Source organism: Hoplias malabaricus, chromosome X2, assembly GCF_029633855.1.
Source record: "Hoplias malabaricus isolate fHopMal1 chromosome X2, fHopMal1.hap1, whole genome shotgun sequence".
NCBI classification, from domain to species: domain Eukaryota; kingdom Metazoa; phylum Chordata; class Actinopteri; order Characiformes; family Erythrinidae; genus Hoplias; species Hoplias malabaricus.
Genome location: NC_089819.1, coordinates 24722067 through 24742220, shown reverse-complemented (window position 1 = coordinate 24742220; position 20154 = coordinate 24722067). Strand labels below are relative to the sequence as shown.

At 45.3% G+C, this 20154-nt stretch overlaps 1 protein-coding gene across 1 annotated transcript in view; it reads right to left on the bottom strand.

Moving 5' to 3' along the window:
- LOC136676502 (tetratricopeptide repeat protein 28-like) overlaps positions 1–19906 on the bottom strand; it is a 181932-nt gene extending 162026 nt beyond the window's left edge. The window contains 1 exon segment of the mRNA XM_066653581.1: positions 19783–19906. Within this exon segment, the coding sequence (XP_066509678.1) occupies positions 19783–19809 (27 nt within the window). The 5' untranslated portion in view covers positions 19810–19906.
- Positions 19907–20154: the final 248 nt, after the last annotated feature.

Genomic DNA, 20154 nt, shown 5'->3' with positions numbered 1-20154 from the left:
CCATAATCAAATGCACTGGCAACATTTGGGAGTTATGTAAGGGAGGCCGGTCAACTCTGCGAACAGTATACTTGGCTTCGCAATTTTCCTAATTAAAATAAACACATTTTTTCCAGTTAAGTACTAACATTATTGTGTTGTTTAGCACATGGTGTCAAGCCATGAGTGTTTTCCAAGCACAGCTGAATTGCAGCATTGTTTCTTAAATTGTTTACAGTCCTTCACTAGAAATGAGATTAATTACAGATATGACACACATTACACTTTTACACAAACAAGGAACAGGAAAGGTTACGGTTTGCAAACCTAATTTGAACCAGAAAAATGTGTTCCCAGCCTGAACCAAAGAGGAGTTGGTTCTTAAGTGCGAACTGTGATGGTGTCCGTGGGCGTGTCAAGATAAAGAAGCTCCAGAAAGAGCTCAGAGGCTCAAATAAAGTGTTTTCACACAGTGGAGCTTAACTGGGTCATTTACAACATTCATTCATTCATTCATTATCTGTAACCCTTATCCAGTTCAGGGTTGGGATGGGTCCAGAGCCTACCTGGAATCATTGGGCGCAAGGCGGGAATACACCCTGGAGGGGGCGCCAGTCCTTCACAGGGCAACACAGACACACACACACATTCACTCACACACTCACACCTACAGACACTTTTGAGTCGCCAATCCACCTACCAACGTGTGTTTTTGGACTGTGGGAGGAAACCGGAGCACCCGGAGTAAACCCACACAGACACTGGGAGAACACACCACACTTCTCACAGACAGTCACCCGGAGGAAACCCACGCGGACACAGGGAGAACACATCACACTCCTCACAGACAGTCACCCGGAGGAAACCCACGCAGACACAGGGAGAACACATTACACTCCTCACAGTCACCCAGAGTGGGAATCGATCCCACAACCTCCAGGCCCCTGGCTGTGTGACTGCGACACTAACCTGCTGCGCCACCGCACCACCGCCCATTTACAACATGTTATATAAATAAATATTTGGAAATAAAACAGGAATGTGTTTTTGGTGCTTTGTTTAGAGTGTCGCGAGGTGCTAGGGCTGGGCAATTATTCAAAAATTAATCGATATCTACATTCATAACTTAATCTTGTCTGTGTCAATTATATCAATTATTTTTATTCTGTTATGTCCCCACTGTGTGTTCATGTACTGTCCCTTTAAAACCACGCTACCAAGCTGTAGTCACGTGATTCTGCCCCCTATCTGCCACATGAAGGAGAACCTAAACTCAGAGGCCGACTGAGCGACTCGAGCTCGTACCAAAGGAAAACACAGCGTCTGTGGTTTGGATGTGCTCTGTTTTGACTATAATTAAGAAGACACTGAAGAAAATAAAATAGTCAAATGAGTAAATACACTTTCAGCCAAAGCACAATCACACACCAAATATAAACAGAGCTCAGAAAACAAGAGAGGAACAAGCTCCCGGCAACATTAGAGAAAGTACCCCAGCTTTAACACTGGAGCATATTTACAGCACAGGCCTCGTCACTGAACTGTGAGGGTCACAAATACAACAACATAAAGGTACATTTATCATAATCGTGTTAAAATGCACACGATTGCATGTTAAATGCAAATGTTAAAATTAATCATGATATTAATTTGCGCTCATATCGCCCAGCACAGCGGAGGGCGTTGACCACTTATCTCCGCTGTTTATGAGCTCTGCAGGATGATTCAGTTCCTAACAAAATGTACACACATCTAAACCTGCTGTAAACAAAAAACTAACAATAATACTGTCATGACTCTGTCCATTTATCTACAGCCCATTAATTGGATCTAGTTCTATTTTGCTTTTATTGTAACGTTGCGTGCTGTTACTATGGTAATGGTTTTGTTTTGTGACACACGTTGGTAGGTGGATTGGCAACTCAAATGTGTCCGTAGTTGTTTGTGTGTGAGTGAATGTGTGTGTGTGTGTCTGTGTTGCCATGTGAAGGACTGGCGCCCCCTCCAGGGTGTATTCCCGCCTTGCGCCCAATGATTCCAGGTAGGCTCTGGACCCATCCGACCCTGAACTGGATAAGGGTTACAGATAATGAATGAATGAATGAATGTTGTAAATGACCCAGTTAAGCTCCACTGTGTGAAGCTTCACTGCTCCCTTGTGTTGTGGAGATCAGTGGATGTAAATGGAGTCAACTTGAATATTTAGAGTGAGGCAAATGCCCATCTTGACTCACAGCTGCCCATGATCAAGGGTATTAACTGGGATTTTACCCCTCCGTTTGCTGCAGTAGCAGTCTCTGTTCTTCTGAGAAGACTTTATGCTTGATATAGGAAAATTACAGAGAGGATTTGATTCATATCAGCCGCATATACATTAGCAAACATGTTGGATTATTAGTTCTGCTTCACAGCTCATCCCAAAGTTCTGGACGTCCAACACTCCAGAGAACTGCTCCACAGACCAATGCTGTGGGGCTTTATAACTCTCTGGCCAACACAGGGCACTGTGCATGGTGACCTTAGGCTCATGTGCAGCTGCTCCAGAGGTTTCCACTCTATCGGTCCAAGCTTTTCTCTGGGTAGAGGTAGAGGTGGATGTAACTTTAGGACATACACTGTGTATATGGATCCCGTGTCCATTGAAGAAGCATTAGGAAATTGCGCATAAGCTAAGGATAATTAGCTTCCCTCACATGTCCCGGGTCTTAAAAGACTCCTTGGCTGGTCTAATTATCTCCGCTGATGCTTTGAAGTGGGTTGGAACAGAAAGTTGATGCCGTCTCTTGCCTCTGAATCAGAGGCTTCTCTCATTTCAGCTTCCCCTGCTCGTGAACATCAGTCAGCGGTGAGTAATGACTTGGCTTCATATTCAAAAAACCAACATTGTAAGCGAAAGAAATTCTAATATTAACAGAGGGAAGCGGTATATTGCAATGTACAGGGGCTGTTTCCATGGTGACCGTGTGGGACCGTCACCAACTCAAAGTATCCACAATATCGTTGCTGCTTATGGAGACAATACCTGTAACAAATTATTGGTTCCACATTTAACACTGATTTTATCTGAGGCAGTGAACACACACACAGACACACACATACAAACATACACTAGTGGTTAAGGGCAGTAAACACACACACACCCAGAGTGACAGACAGCTACCTCAGCGCCTGGGGAACAGCTCAAGGGCAACCCAGCTGTGAATGTTGGGGGAGGAGAAAGTGCTGTTCCAAAATCTTTGGACAAAAACAGGAAACAGGGCAGCAGTCCATCACAGGGCAACACACACTCATTCAGTCACTCACACACTCACACCTATGGACAATTTCATACACTCACCCAGTTACTCCCTCTCTCACACACACACACACCTGTGGACAGTTACACACACTCACACCTGTGGACAGTTTCACACACTCACCCAGTCACTCACACACTTACACCTGTGGACAGTTTCACACACTCACACATGTGGACAGTTTCACACAGTCACTCAGTCACTCACACACTCACACCTGTGGATAGTTTCACACATTCACACCTGTAGACAGTTTCACACACTCACCCAGTCACTCACACGTGTGGACAGTTTCACACACTCACCCAGTCACTCACACACTCACACCTGTGGACAGTTTCACACACTCACCCAGTCACTCACACACTCACACCTGTGGACAGTTTCACACACTCACCCAGTCACTCACACACTCACATCGGTGGACAGTTTCACACACTCACCCAGTCACTCACACTTGTGGACAATTTCACACACTCACCCTGTCACTTACACCTGTGGACAGTTTCACACACTCACCCAGTCACTCACACACTCACACCTGTTGACAGTTTAGCACACTCACCCAGTCACTCACACACTCACATCGGTGGACAGTTTCACACACTCACCCAGTCAATCACACACTCAAATCGGTGGACAGTTTCACACACTCACCCAGTCACTCACACACTCACAGCTGTGGACAGTTTAACACGCTCACCCTGTCGCTCACAAACTCACATCGGTGGACAGTTTCACACACTAACCCAGTCACTCACACACTCACACCTGTGGATAGTTTCACACACTCACCTGTAGACAGTTTCACACACTCACCCAGTCACTCACACACTCACACCTGTGGACAGTTTCACACTCACTCAGTCACTCACACACTCACACCTGTAGACAGTTTCACACACTCACCCAGTTACTCACACACTCACACCTGTAGACAGTTTCACACACTCTCACCTGTGGACAGTTTCACACTCACTCAGTCACTCACACACTCACACCTGTGGACAGTTTCACACACTCACCTTGTCACTCTGACACTCACACCTGTGGACAGTTTAACACACTCACCCTGTCACTCACACACTCACATCGGTGGACAGTTTCACACACTCACCCAGTCACTCACACACTCAAATCGGTGGACAGTTTCACACACTCACCCAGTCACTCACACACTCACAGCTGTGGACAGTTTAACACGCTCACCCTGTCGCTCACAAACTCACATCGGTGGAAAGTTTCACACACTCACCCAGTCACTCACACACTCACACCTGTGGATAGTTTCACACACTCACACCTGTAGACAGTTTCACACACTCACCCAGTTGCTCACACACTCACACCTGTAGACAGTTTCACACACTCTCACCTGTGGACAGTTTCACACACTCACCCAGTCACTCACACACTCACATCGGTGGACAGTTTCACACACTCACACCTTTGGAGAGTTTCACACACTCACCCAGTCACTCACACACTCACATCGGTGGACAGTTTCACACACTCACACCTGTGGACAGTTTCACACACTCACCCAGTCACTCACACACTCACACCTGTAGACAGTTTCACACACTCACCCAGTCACTCACACACTCACATCGGTGGACAGTTTCACACACTCACCCAGTCACTCACACACTCAAATCGGTGGACAGTTTCACACACTCACAGCTGTGGACAGTTTAACACACTCACCCTGTCGCTCACAAACACACATCGGTGGACAGTTTCACACACTCACCCAGTCACTCACACACTCACAACTGTGGACAGTTTCACACACTCACCCAGTCACTCACACACTCACACCTGTGGACAGTTTCACACACTCACACCTGTGGACAGTTTCACACACTCACCCAGTCACTCACACACTCACACCTGTGGACAGTTTCACACACTCACCCAGTCACTCACACACTCACACACTCACACCTGTGGACAGTTTAACACACTCACCCAGTCACTCACACACTCACACTTGTGGACAGTTTCACACACTCACACCTGTGGACAGTGTCACACACTCACCCAGTCTCTCACACATTCACACCTGTGGACAGTGTCACACACTCACCCAGTCACTCACACACTCATACACACCCGTGGACAATTCCACAGAGCCAATCCACCTACCAATATGTGTGTTTTGTGAAGTTAAAGTAGCCATCTGTCATTTTCTTCAGTGACATTCTTCAGGTTATGGCCTGGAAACATTAGAGATTCTGTATTAAAATTATTTTAAACATGGCCCTCTCTATGGGGGGGGGGGGGTCTTTGTGTCTTCATCTCAGGTGAGTATAATATAAAAATCAGGTTTATAAACATTGTTTGCTGCTTTTCAGTCGTGAAAATGACACTCCACAAGGTTGGGGTCTGGGGGCCACCAGAGTTTCCAGATCTGCTCCTATGGGGAGTGTGCGGAGCTCTCGGCTCAGACACATACATATTTGATGGCGGTCCACAACGACCAGCGTTCTGCTGCATAACAAGCTGCAACTCTGAGGAGGGAAGCACACATGCTGTAGCTCTTCATTATTTTACACGTCACTCTTCCCCAAATGTCTGAGCTAATAAGAGTCTTCCTCTGGCTTGGGCTCTCTCTCTCTCTCTCTCTCTCTCTCTCTCTCTCTCTCTGGAGGAAGGTGGTATAATGTCAGGGGTTTGTGTCTTGGTTAAAGGAGGAGAAATATGTTTTTATTCCACCCAGCTGCCTTTTATAGCCAGGTTATAAAATGCTCAGGTGGTCTGTAGAGACATACACTGATAGAAATGTCCAAAGATTTATGGACCCTTGTTCATCTGGGATTTCTTCAGAGATGAAGGTGTTAACTGGAAACTTGTGCCCCTTTGCTGCTGCAACAGCTTCCCAGACTGCTGTGGAAATCCAGGTGTGAATTTGAGTGCTCTCTCTTTTCTCTGAATATAGTCACAGACTGTTCTGAGAACTGTGTGCCACAGTAGGGCTGCAGAAGAAGCCACACAGGTCCAGGGTCTCAGGCCCTTGGTTTGATCCCTTTCTCGGGTCACCGTTCTCCTAGCTGTGTAAAACTGTCCACACGTGTGTGTGTGTGTGTGTGTGTGTGTGTGTGAGTGACTGGGTGAGTGTGTGTGTGTGAGTGTGTGTGACTGGGTGAGTGTGTGAAAATGTCCACAGGTGTGAGTGTGTGAAACTGTCCACAGGTGTGGGTGTGTGAGTGACAGGGTGAGTGTGTGAACACGGCAAGAGCAGCTGCACATGAGCCTCAGCAGATCTCTGTTCTCTGTAGTGATGGAGGATCCTGAAACACATTGCCATAACAAGGCCTCTGTGGACCATCCCCCAAATCCATCTTCATCAATAACACAGACAGAGATGCATCGCTCTGACAAAAGCAATTTATTGCTATGCCAAATTTATTGACGTCCATCTGCATTTTAGAGCCATAACCTTAACTGTCCCTCAAAGCAATACATCTGCTACTACAACAAGAGTGGCTCTTTATCATTTAAAAGAACAGGCGCTGAAAGCAGGCGTTCTGAACAGGGCTGTTTACACAGGGGGAAAACACTGCTGTGGTGTTGGATCCCTGTGATATTTTGACCAAAGCAGGGCACAGACATTTCATTAAGATGCAGAACTGTGTTCCCTTGTAGAAAAGGGGGAGAATGCAACTTTTAAGTACATTCATTCATTTATTCATTCATTCATTATCTGTAAGCGCTTATCCAATTCAGGTTCGCGGTGGGTCCAGAGCCTACCTGGAATCATTGGGCGCAAGGAAGGAATACACCCAGTAGGGGGCACCAGTCCTTCACAGGGCAACACAGACACACACACACATTCACTCACACACTCACACCTACGGACACTTTTGAGTCGCCAATCCACCTACCAACGTGTGTTTTTGGACTGTGGGAGGAAACCGGAGCACCAGGAGGAAACCCACGCAGACACAGGGAGAACACACCACACTCCTCACAGACAGTCACCCGGAGGAAACCCACGCAGACACAGAGAGAACACACCACACTCCTCACAGACAGTCACCCGGAGGAAACCCACACGGACACAGGGAGAACACACCACACTCCTCACAGACAGTCACCCGGAGGAAACCCACACGGACACAGGGAGAACACACCACACTCCTCACAGACAGTCACCCGGAGGAAACCCACACGGACACAGGGAGAACACACCACACTCCTCACAAACAGTCACCTGGAGGAAACCCACGCAGACACAGGTCCCTGGAGCTGTGTGACTCTGACACTAGTTTTAATGGATGAATCAAACACACACACACACACACTCACTAAAATCCTACACTCTGCCGAGTACAGCCCCCAAATACACACTTCTGTTAAACTGAGCTTTCTGTTGGCAAACTGATCCCATCTGTGACAAAAGAGCTGATCGAATTAGAGGGATTTGCTGGCATGTGTGTATGAGAGAGAGAGAGGGGGGGGGGGGGTGGTCATTCTCCACCTTCTACCTGTCAGAGCAGTACAACTGCATTAGAGTCAAACAGAGATGTAAAATTGTTCCCTGGGTTTAATGAGATCTTGGATTATGAAGATGGACAATTCATTTAGTGTCTTAACTATCGGAGCCAGTACGCCAGCGCCGCTACATTTATTTCATAGTTTTCTCCAAAGGAATCTTACCCACAATGCACTAAGTGTACATTATATACCCAAAGGCATAGGAGGCATTTGTAGGGGTAGAACACGACGGTCCATTGCCCCCCACCTCCCGCAACTAAACCCCAAAATTCAATTCAAATCTGTGATGATCCTGAAAAACAGTCAGTGCCTCATGCTGTGTCTTGCAACGTGCACTTTATTGACTCTTTATACTGGATTCCAATAAATGTAGTTTATTTAATTTTATGAAGGTTATTTTAGTGTTTTCTCCTTGTGTCTGCATGGGTTTCCTCCGGGTGACTGTCTGTGTCTGCGTGGGTTTCCTCCGGGTGACTGTCTGTGTGGAGTGTGGTGTGTTCTCCCTGTGTCTGTGTGGGTTTCCTCTGGGTGACTGTCTGTGAGGAGTGTGGTGTGTTCTCTCTGTGTCTGCGTGGGTTTCCTCCAGGTGACTGTCTGTGAGGAGTGTGGTGTGTTCTCCCTGTGATTGTGTGGGTTTCCTCCGGGTGTCTGTCTGTGAGGAGTGTGGTGTGTTCTCCCTGTGATTGCATGGGTTTCCTCCAGGTGACTGTCTGTGAGAAGTGTGGTGTGTTCTCTCTGTGTCTGCGTGGGTTTCCTCCGAGTGACTGTCTGTGAGGAGTGTGGTGTGTTCTCCCTGTATCTGCCATTTTTTAAAAAATGTGGCTTTTCCCACATTTTCCAGAATTTTCCTAGCTTTTGTTCCAGCCTTTTCCAGGCTTTCCTAGTCTTTTCCAGTCTTTACTAGTCTTTTCCAGTTTTCTCTGGCCTTTTCCACTCTTTTCCAGGTCATTGAGCAGAGAGCAGAGCCCTGTTTGTGTCAGAGCATCGATCTCTTTTCACTAAATTCCCTTGAGGTTCGGGCTGAGAAACACCATTGTTCCACGGTTCACAACCGGAGAGCCCTAACATCCTCAATCAACTCACACACTGTAACACACACACACACAGCTGCACACACATCAAAGCTGCAGTGACTCAGAATGAGGTGTAACCTGCAGTGTTCTACACATACACACCATATCATATGGACACACATTATACGCTATACTCTTTATATCATGCATAGACATGCTATACATTAAATATCCCATAGACACCCCTCTGTGCATTATATAACACTCTATACACTGTCACAGACACATTCTATACACTGTGTCACACACACACACTATACACTATGTCACAGACACACACTATACACTATGTCACAGACACACACTATACACTATGTCACAGACACACACTATACACTGTCACACACACACACTATACACTATGTCACAGACACACACTATACACTATGTCACAGACACACACTATACACTATGTCACAGACACACACTATACACTATGTCACAGACACACACTATACACTATGTCACAGACACACACTATACACTGTCACACACACACACTATACACTATGTCACAGACACACACTATACACTATGTCACAGACACACACTATACACTATGTCACAGACACACACTATACACTATGTCACAGACACACACTATACACTATGTCACAGACACACACTATACACTGTCACACACACACACTATACACTGTGTCACACACACACACTATACATTATGTCACAGACACACACTATACACTATGTCACAGACACACACTATACACTATGTCACAGACACACACTATACACTGTCACACACACACACTATACACTATGTCACAGACACACACTATACACTATGTCACAGACACACACTATACACTATGTCACACACACACTATACACTATGTCACACACACAATATACACTGTCACAGACACACTATACACTCTGTCACACACACACACACTATACACTCTGTCACACACACTATACACTGTCACAGACACACACTATACACTATGTCACACACACACTATACACTGTCACAGTCACACTCTATACACTATGTCACACACACACACACTATATACTATGTCACACACACACACTATACACTGTCACACACACACTATACACTATGTCACACACACACTATACACTGTCACAGACACACACTATACACTATGTCACACACACACACTATACACTGTCACAGTCAAACTCTATACACTATGTCACACACACACTATACACTATGTCACACATACACACACACACACTATGCACTGTCACAGACACACACACACACACACACACACAAACACACACACTATACACTGTCACAGACACACCACATATAATCTATACATTATGTAATACATATGCAATAAACTATATCAACTACACACAGGACAATATATGACAAACAATTTACACTGTATATCATATATAAGCATGTAATACACTATATATTACAGACTCGTTATAATATATATACCACCTATACACACTTTACACTATATCCCATGTGGTCTTCAGTTTGACATGTAACACCGGCAGGTGGTCTTAATATCTTGGTCCATCAGTGTAGGCTTTCTTAGCTGCCCTTATTATGGAGAACAAATTCTAGTGAGCAGGTACTGAACAGAGACAAACTGATCCTCCAGGTGTGTGTGTGTGTGTGGAGGATTTATGAAGTGAACCACTGTCCCCATTTTTCCCTCAGTTTACCTCTGTTCTGGAGAGAACTGTTCTCTCACAGGAGCAGCTTGAGCAGGTCTGCACACTTCTAACATTTCAACACAGTGCAAAAACACACTTATAGCACAGGGGGGTATATGCCTGTTTACAATGCTTGAAAATATGAGTTCTCATCTAAAATATCTCTGCCATTGTGTGTCTAAATACACTCTATAACCAAAGGCTTATGAACACTTAAAATGAGTGTTTCTTAACGATGTTCATATTGTGGACACACAGTTTATAATCACCATAGAAACTCATTGGCCAATACAACTGCAGCGGCAATATACGAGCTCATTATGACGCCCTATACAGCCCCCACAGGACTGGGCTGTGGAAAAATGGAACTGTGTTCTCTAGAGTGATGAACCTGACCTCACTAATGCCATCAAATCCTCACAGCAATGTTTTAAATATCTACAGAAAAGCTTTCCCAGTTGAACAGAAGCTGTCACTGTGGTAAAGAGGAACACTCCCAATTAGTACCATTCATTTCAGAAAAAAACACTGGAGAAGCAGGTGTATAGGGCACACATACACACACACACACGCACACACACACACAAAATCAATGCTGACAAAAGATCACACACCTCCACAGACCACCACATTCCCACACAGGTCAAACGCTGACCTCTTTATGCCTAAACGAGTATGAATCAGCACATAATTTGCAACACACACACACACACACACTGAACCATCTCTCCACACTATTATAGACCCACACATGACTCCTGCTATGTCCTAGTGGGCTCAGGAGAGGGGGGATGGGATGAGAAGCAGGGAGAGAAAGACAAGGACATAAATTTCCAGCATTGAGAGAGAGAGAGAGAGAGAGAGAGAGAGAGAGAGAGAGAGAGCAAAGCCCCTGAGGAAGGCTGGGGGTCCACCCTGTGTTTCTCTCTCTCCTGGGTCATAAATACCAACAGCAGATATACCAACCATAACTCTCCTGTTCTCTGCTCCCATTAATAACCTACACTGCACCTACAGTCCTCTGCACGTCTCCGGTGCTTAACGTAGACCTTCCTGGAGCATCTGCTGCTGATTTGAGAGTGGACACTAGGGTTGGGCGGTATAACAGTAATACCATATACCGTGGTATTCAAAATGGGCATGGTATTTATGGCGCGTGTGTGGGGTGTGTCAAATTTGTTTTGTGTCTTTAAGTACAAGGCCATAAAGTACATTTCTGTGCACAAGAGAGCTACAGGGAGGGGGCTGGTGATGTCACAGTCTGAAAACGGGTGGAGAAAAACACAAGCCCAGTAGTCCACCGCAGTGGTGAGTTTAGCGCTGAGTTTGGGTTAAAAGAGAGAGGAATGAAGATGAAAACAGACAAAATACTCATAAGACCCTTCACTCTAATTTTTTGTGCTCATACACTGTAAAAAATATATTGTATATTTTACAGTAAAACACTGGCAGCAGAGTTCCCAGCCATTTGCCGTATTTTCACAGGAACACTACTGTATTTCAAATTTACAGCATATTACTGTAATTGAATAATACAATAATTTACTGTAAAAACTGTGATTTACAGTAAAATACTGGCAGCAGAGTTCACAGCCATTTACCGTATTTTTACAGGAACACTACTGTATTTCAAATTTACAGCATATTACTGTAATTGAATAATACAATAATTTACAGTAAAATACTGTAGCAGACTCGCTGTAAAATTATAGCAATTTTTTACAGTGTAGCTATGAGGCTTTATTTTTAAATATGTGTGATTTGTGCCTCAGTTAATTGGAAATCCATCTGCTGTGGTGGTCAAGTGTCCGGTAGCTGACCAGCTGTGCTTCTATTTAGTGCAGAATCTTAGAATGTAGAATTTTATCTCACTTAACTTTATTGCACCGCATGGTAATACTGTAAACCATGATAATATTTTAAGGCGGTATGAAAAATGTGGATTCCACCCATACCTAGTGGACATGCATACAATTTACCTTTCTGTCAGCAGCCATTTGATTGGCTATGCACATGTACAGATACTTGGCAGGTGCTGCCAAGGTGGTTGATAAGGTTTTTCAGAGGTTTATTAAGGTGTCTCAGGTTGATGCTTTGATGGTTGCTAAGCAGTTGTTAAGACGTTTCACGGTGGATGCTAATGTGTTACAGAAGGATAATACTGCAGTGGTTCCTAAGATGTTCCAGGCTGTTGCTAGGGTATTTCATGTAGTTACTAATGTGTCTCAGGTGGTTGCTAGGGTGTTTGGTAAGTTTTCAGATGGTTGCTGTGGTGTCCCTGGCAGTTGCTTTTTTGCAGAGGCTAAGCCATTATTAAGATGTTTCATGGTGGGTGCTAATGTGTTCCGGGTGAATAATACAGCAGTTGTTGTCCCAACGCAGCTGGTTACTATAAAGTTCCATGTTGTTCTAAGATTGTTGCTATGGTATATCAGGTAGTTTCATGACTGTTATGGTTGCTAGGATGTTGTTATGTGGTTGCTATGGCATCCCAAGGAGTTACTAGAGGTGCTGTAAAAAATTCAAGGATTTGGGTCCTAAGGTGGTTTCTACGTGAGTGCCATGGTGCTAGGCTTTTCTAGGTGGGTGCTATGGCAGTGCTAAAGTACCTCAGATGGTTGCTAATGAGATCCAGGCTGCTATGCTATGTCAGGTTGTTGCTAAGTTGTCCTAGTTGAATGTTATTTTATATAAGGAAGCTGGTGAAATGTATCAGGTTGTTGCTATATTGGTTGCCATGTTTATATGGTATTTCAGGTGGTTGTTAGGAAGGTCCAGGTGGTTCCAATGGCTGTTGTGAGTGGCTGCTGAGGTGAGGTGGTATTTCATGAGGTTGTTAAAATGTTGCTAGGTGGTTGCTATGGTCATAGGGGATTGCTTTGCCATAAACTAATATCTGGTTACAACCTCAGCTTTGTGTGTCTCCTTCTTCCAAATGACATAATGAATTTAACTTTGTTTTGCACCGATACTGATATCGACGCCGATACTGGCACTTACACAAAGTATTGTATCGGCTACAGACAGCGCAGACACAACGAAGCAGTTACTGATGGGCATTGTGTCTATTTCAATTTAGTTGATACTGACACATATTCTTATCACACAGTCCACAACACAGACTCAGACATTTCAGAATGAATCCAACTACCTATATATAGATTCTCAGACATCTACATTCAACCGTTCTCAGAAAACCACTGCGGGTGACTGTCTGTGAGGAGTGTGGTGTGTTCTCCCTGTGTCTGCGTGGGTTTACTCCGGGTGACTGTCTGTGAGGAGTGTGGTTTGTTCTCCCTGTGTCTGTGTGGGTTTCCTCCGGGTGACTGTCTGTGAGGAGTGTGGTGTGTTCTCCCTGTGTCTGTGTGGGTTTCCTGAGTGTGTGTGTGTTGCCCTGTGAAGGACTGGCGCCCCCTCCAGGGTGTGTTCCCGTCTTGCGCCCAATGATTCCAGGTAGGCTCAGGACCCACCGTGACCCTGAACTGGATAAGGGTTACAGATAATGAATGAATGAATGAATGAATGAATCAGTATCGGTATCAGTAGGGAATAATTGGTATCGGTGCATCATTAATCTGACTTATGTCCCATCTACTGGATTTAAAATCTCGACTTGATTAAAACTCAGAAAATCATACATTTCATCACACGACACTGTGCTGTAAAATAATGACTTTCTGTGTCAGACATGAAGAATATTAGACCCATAAAGTATCATAATTCCAACAGATTCAAGAATTTTACCCCTCAGGGCTCGGACTTCTCCAACTTGCAGCTTCAGAAAAGACAGGAAGAATAATTCTGCATGTCATTACTATATTCCCTTAATGCCTTCCCCCTCCCTCTTCCAGCCCTTCCCCAGTCTCTCACGGTCTTTATGGGAGAAGAGCCCTCTCTCCTGGATTGATAGCACATCTCTTCCATGACTGGCTCATAAATAAATGGCCAAATGAATGAAAGCGTGCGCTGGTCTACGACTCCGTTCTGAGGTCAAGATTTCCGGACAAGGTCGAGCTTCAGGACATAAATCCTGGGCCTCGATAAGACAAAGCCGAGTTTTGAAAAACCAGCCGGCCTCCGTCTGCAGCTTCCTAACATCTGCCGGAGTCAAGAGGGAGACATTTACTCCAACATCTGGCAGGACAACAAAAGCAGGGAGTGAGGGAACTAAAAAAAAAAAGAAGCTGAAACAGGAACGTTCAATTTCCACTTAAGCCGTTTACCATAAACCTGGCGCTGACCCACAGGAGGAGAAGCGGTCTTTGTGGACGGAGATAAACGAGGATGCATGGAAGCGCTTAAAGAGATAACGTTACTGAGACATTACTGAGACATGCCGGCAGCACCTGGACTCTGCTCGTGCTCAGCGTGTTGACCTCTCTCAGGGTTAATGGTGTAAATCTTTAACATCACGGAAATGACCGCGCTACTACTGCGGCTATCGAAGATATGAGTTACGCAGGCATTTAATGGATGCACCTGAGACTTTATGCGAATTTTCATTTGACGTGACTTCCGTTCCTCATCGCTTCTCTGCACACATACGTCCACTCACTGTGCAAACTGGAACCAGACGAGCCAAAACATTATGGCCACCTGCTATCGGGCATTTACTTACTTCTTTGATTGCAAAGTTCATAGTGTAGTTTCTTGCATTATTTCTCTTGTATTTTAAATATTATTTGATAATATTGGATACATTTGTATCTACATTTGTATATTATGCATGGTGCTGCAGCAGGTGGTGGCGCTGCTACACAGCTCCTGCATTTCCAGGTTCTCTCCTTTGGTCACTGTCTGTGAGAAGTATGGTGTGTTCTCCCTGTATCTGCGTGTGAGTGACTGCGTGAGTGTCTTAAACTGCACATTTTTTCTGTTACTCCGAAGGTAAGACGTGGAAACAGAAGTGTCTGAGCAAGAGTAAATCACAGTAAATTCTCTCGTCACCACTTGTGAAATAGTGCTGTTTTCAAGTGGTATTGGTTTTTATTGGGAGAAGGACTTTCCCAGGAAACCCCACATAAATGGCAATCAAATTCGGACAATGAAGCCGGATACATTGATATTTCTGAGTTGTGATGTCAGCTCTGATTTCCTCATGCCGCAGGTTAGAAGCAAGGAGTCCAGTACTGGAAATGGATCTGATAGCTTTTACAAAATCAGTTCAGTTAAATTAGGGCTGTATGGTATAACAAAACACCACTAGGCTACTTCTCTGGTGCAGAAATACAGTGCATAGAGTATAATATACACAGGAAATTCACTAGTGTTAAATCAATACTATTAGTGTTAAATTAACACTGTTAGAGCAATAATTTAACACTCTCAGTGAGTGTGTGCATAGTGTGTGTGTGTGAACTGTATGGTAGCACAATAGTAGAAGCACAATTAAAGTGCAAACCATTCATTAATTGTCTGTAACCCTTATCCAGTTCAGGGTGGGTCCAGAGCCTACCTGGAATCATTGGGCGCAAGGCAGGAATACACCCTGGAGGGGGCGCCAGTCCTTCACAGGGCAACACACACATTCACTCACACCTACGGACACTTTCGAGTCAACAAACCACCTACCAACGTGTGTTTTTGGACTGTGGGAGGAAACCAGCGGACACAGGGAGAACACACCAACTCCTCACAGACAGTCAACCGGAGCGGGAATCGAACCCACAACCTCCAGGTCCCTGGAGCTGTGTGACTGCGTCAGTAACCTGCTGCGCCACCGTGCCGCCCATAAGTGCAAACCAAAGTAAACTAATATATATATATATAGGTCTTGATTGACAGTGACTTAGGTGCTTATACAGTGTGTATTAAATTTGAAAGTGTACAGTATGAGACGTGAACTAGAATAAGTGTGCAAATGTGTCTGTAAAAATAGCATAAAGTGATAGCATACAGTGATAGCATACAATGCAGGTAAATTAGCATTAGCAGCTAAGTGTCCATATGTAGAGTAAACAGCTTGTTTTCTAGTGTAGTGAGCTCTAAAAGTGAAAATACAACATTTAGTATCGGTAAAGCCAACTACGTACACGTAACACTTGACTCGCATCTTATTTCTGCTCCGTGCGAGTTCATATACCACAAGAGAAATGATCTAGAAATGACAGATTGCCAGCTCATAAACTACAACAGCAATTTCTCAACCTCTGAGGTCTGTTTATCTCTCACACAGGCCACAGGAATGAGGTCTCTTCAAAGAAAACCACTGCCCCACTTGCACTTGAAAACACAGTTATCACTGAATTAAGCTCTTCTTAGCATGTGAAGTTTTTACACAGATCGTGTTACTCTCTATAGACTATTGAAGCCTCTTAGTACAAGCCAAGTAAGTCTTAGCTTTTCAGCTTCTTTGTTGTGTCAGTCTGAGGGGTAAGTGGGCCCCCCTTAAAGATATCGAATATCACAATAACGGAATAAGAAAACACTCTGGATAAAGTGAATTACGCTGACTGATCTCATCAGTATTTCGTGTCCCAGCCTCGTAGATGCTGTGTTTTTGGAACACGTTTTATGTCAGTGATTGGTGATGTGAAGAGTAAGCTCTCTCCTCTTTTTCACTTCTTTCAAGTCTGGCAACAGCCCTGGAAATGCTGAGGCACTGCAGAGGTTCTGAAACAACAATGTGTGTTAGTAATACTCTTGTTTTCTGCACAGCCTTCGATGCAAAGTATACAAAAGACATGTGAAAACACAGGCACTGCTTGAGAAACACATAGGGAAGCACCTCTCGGTGCTCTCAAGTGTTTAAAGTGGCCCAGTCAGTGTTTTAAAAGACACTCACCAGTGAAAATCACGTGTTAGCATGTGCACGAGGTGGTGTTTGTACACTAGAACTCGTATCGAAAACATGGCTGAGCGTTTCTGCTTTGAATCTGCAGGGTCTCAATACACAGATTCAGACAGCCAGGATTTCATATGTCACACACTTAAGGAACCAATCAGTTTGCAGGGTGGGCTTTTCAAGCTGCAGAGGAGCAGTGGAGGGGTGGATGGTGATAGAGGCAGGGGCTAATTGTGTATTTATAGAACCCTGAGTACTGAATGAAGCGAAGGTGCAGAGTTGTATCTAACCCACTATCAAGGGGGAGGGGAGAGGGAGGGGGTGTGGTTTCCCCTTCTATATAATTTACATAGTGCAGTTTCTGCAGTGCTGGTTCCAGAGTGGTTCTACTCTCCCTGTTACAAGTCAGAGGAGCATCACAATAATTCTGAAGCTGCAACTGTATTGTAAAAATACTACTTAGTGTTCCTTAAATATATTCTACAACCTCCTGAAGAAATATTCAGACTCAACATCAACACATTTTGGAATGTGGTTCCAGAGACAGTCAGTGGTTATAGTGCATCCCAAAGAGCTTATCCACACTGCTTTAGATCAGTGAGGGCATTGTTTGATGATGCAGCACTGCATGGTCACGCCCCTATAAATTAATCTTACTTCAACACCAGATGAATCCAGTCCTGGTTCTGGAAGCGGGTTCTTGTTTAGTGGCTGTTCTCTCGTGGTTCAGAGCGAGTCGAGTAGGGACTAAACCGTGGCGTGAAAACCTTGCAGAGCGCTGATCGTCCAGAGAGAGTCATCACTCTACGCCACGCAACGCAGACGACCAGCACCAACTCTCCATCTGTAAAATCTCCAGCTGCAGCAGAGATCACGTTTGTTTTTATCCGACTCACGACGGCAGCTCGTAAAATGACGCCGTGGTCTTTTGAAGAGGTTCAAACGCTCCTTGGATCGGTGGCCGATGAAAGAATCCAGCGAGAGCTGGACGCTGCAACAAGGAAGGAACAAACTCTACTGACCTGTCTGAACTGATGATGGAGCTGTGTTCAGTTCCAAACAACAACAACAACACGCCAATACACAGTGGAAGGGGACCAGGGACCAAACAGAGAGTAGAGCCGAGTAGTGGAGTAGTGTAGGTACCATGCAGTGGACACTAACCAATACTGGCCCCCTCCCTCTCCCCTGAAACTCTAGACAGCATTGACCCTTGCTCTTCCCCCATCTATCATCACATGTCTATCCAATTCTGTTAGCTAATGTAAGACTTAGTGTCCTCCTCCAAGCACGTTGAGCTTCAGTAACAATGTGTGTGTCTAAAACCCCATAAGATGACCACTGCCCATACAGGAGCACTTTGCAGTTGTATATTTACAGAGTGTGGTACATCAGTTGCTCTGCATACTTTCATACCCCCCCCCCCCCCTTTCACCCCATTTTTCAAAGGTCAGGACCCCCACAGTACCACCACAGAGCATGTAGACTGTGATTTGTGTGGTGGGCCACTCTCAGTGCTGCAGTGCCACTGATGTGGTGGTGGTGGTGTTAGAATGCGAGGCGCTGGTACAAGTGCAGATCAGACACAGCAGTTGCCGCTGGAGTTTTTTTTTTTTTTTTTTTAACTCCACACTGTCACTGAAGGACATAGAGTAGTGAATGGATAGTGGATAGTGAATGAAGGTAGCTTTAATGTTATGGCTGATGCGTTAGTAGGTGTAGTATGTGGTGTTAGATGCAAGCCCAGCTTTTTATATGTGGTCCTATTAGTGTCATCTTTCTTCACGCAACAACTCCACATCTCCACACACACACACACGGTCGGTGTTGTAGTGTGCATGTGTCATTAATTCCTGCGGCACGCCTGACTACCCTGCAGCCCAGCTCTGCGCACATCCTGCGCCCTCCCCCCTTCCCACTGCGCGTTCACGCGTTCATCCCCCAAAACGCACGCGCGTGATCTTATTTATTACATCGGGATATCTGCCGAATTACAAAGTGGGGCAGCTACAAATCATAGTCTAATAATAGACGTGGGTGTACTGCCCCTATAAGGCACCGGTGTATGAATGGGGTAACCCCACTGACAGTGCAGAACAGAGCGAGGGAGGAAGGGTCGCCAAAGTTGGCCACTTGGATCGTGTCGTGGACCAGAGATGGAGCAGAGTGGCGAGAAATGCCTTCATCCCCCAGACTACAGCGCTGCAAACTTGACAGGAACCCTGCCACAGGCTTTGAATGGGATCCAGATCAATGCACAAGGCGAATCCCCCCTTTAACACACGGAAGGAGGACTGGAAAGCATTGCAGCAACTCCGTTTGGACCACAACCCTTAGGAAGACGTGGAGAAGCACAGCCCAAGACATTGCAGTTTGCAGTGTTCCCCTCAGAGGTTCCCACAAGAACCCGAATCTAGGTCACCTTGCAAAATCCTAGGGAGGAAACGCACACAACTCAGCAGCGTATTTCAAGCCTTACCTTCTTTCGGGGCTGCCATTTCATCATATTTGTAAATCAGAGAATAAGGAGCATTTAAGATGGGATGCGCCGAGAGAAGGAGTTAATCATCGCGGTCGTGGACTTCTCCTCAGTTCCCGGAGCATTATCCCGCTGGAATTCCTCTCGGAGCAGATTATTCCTCCTCAGCCAAACGTTGACGCCACAAAACCAGTGCGTTTCCGAGGTTTTTTTGGGGGGGGGCGCTTTCCCACCCTTCACCGCGCCGCCAGGCTGATGGTATCCGAGCTGCTCCCGAGCCAAGGAAGTTCCGTCCCCCTTTTCATCGCCCGCTGCGGACGTATCTAGGCTTCCTTCAGGTCGTTTTCCTACTTGGGTCTCGGCTTCAAAACT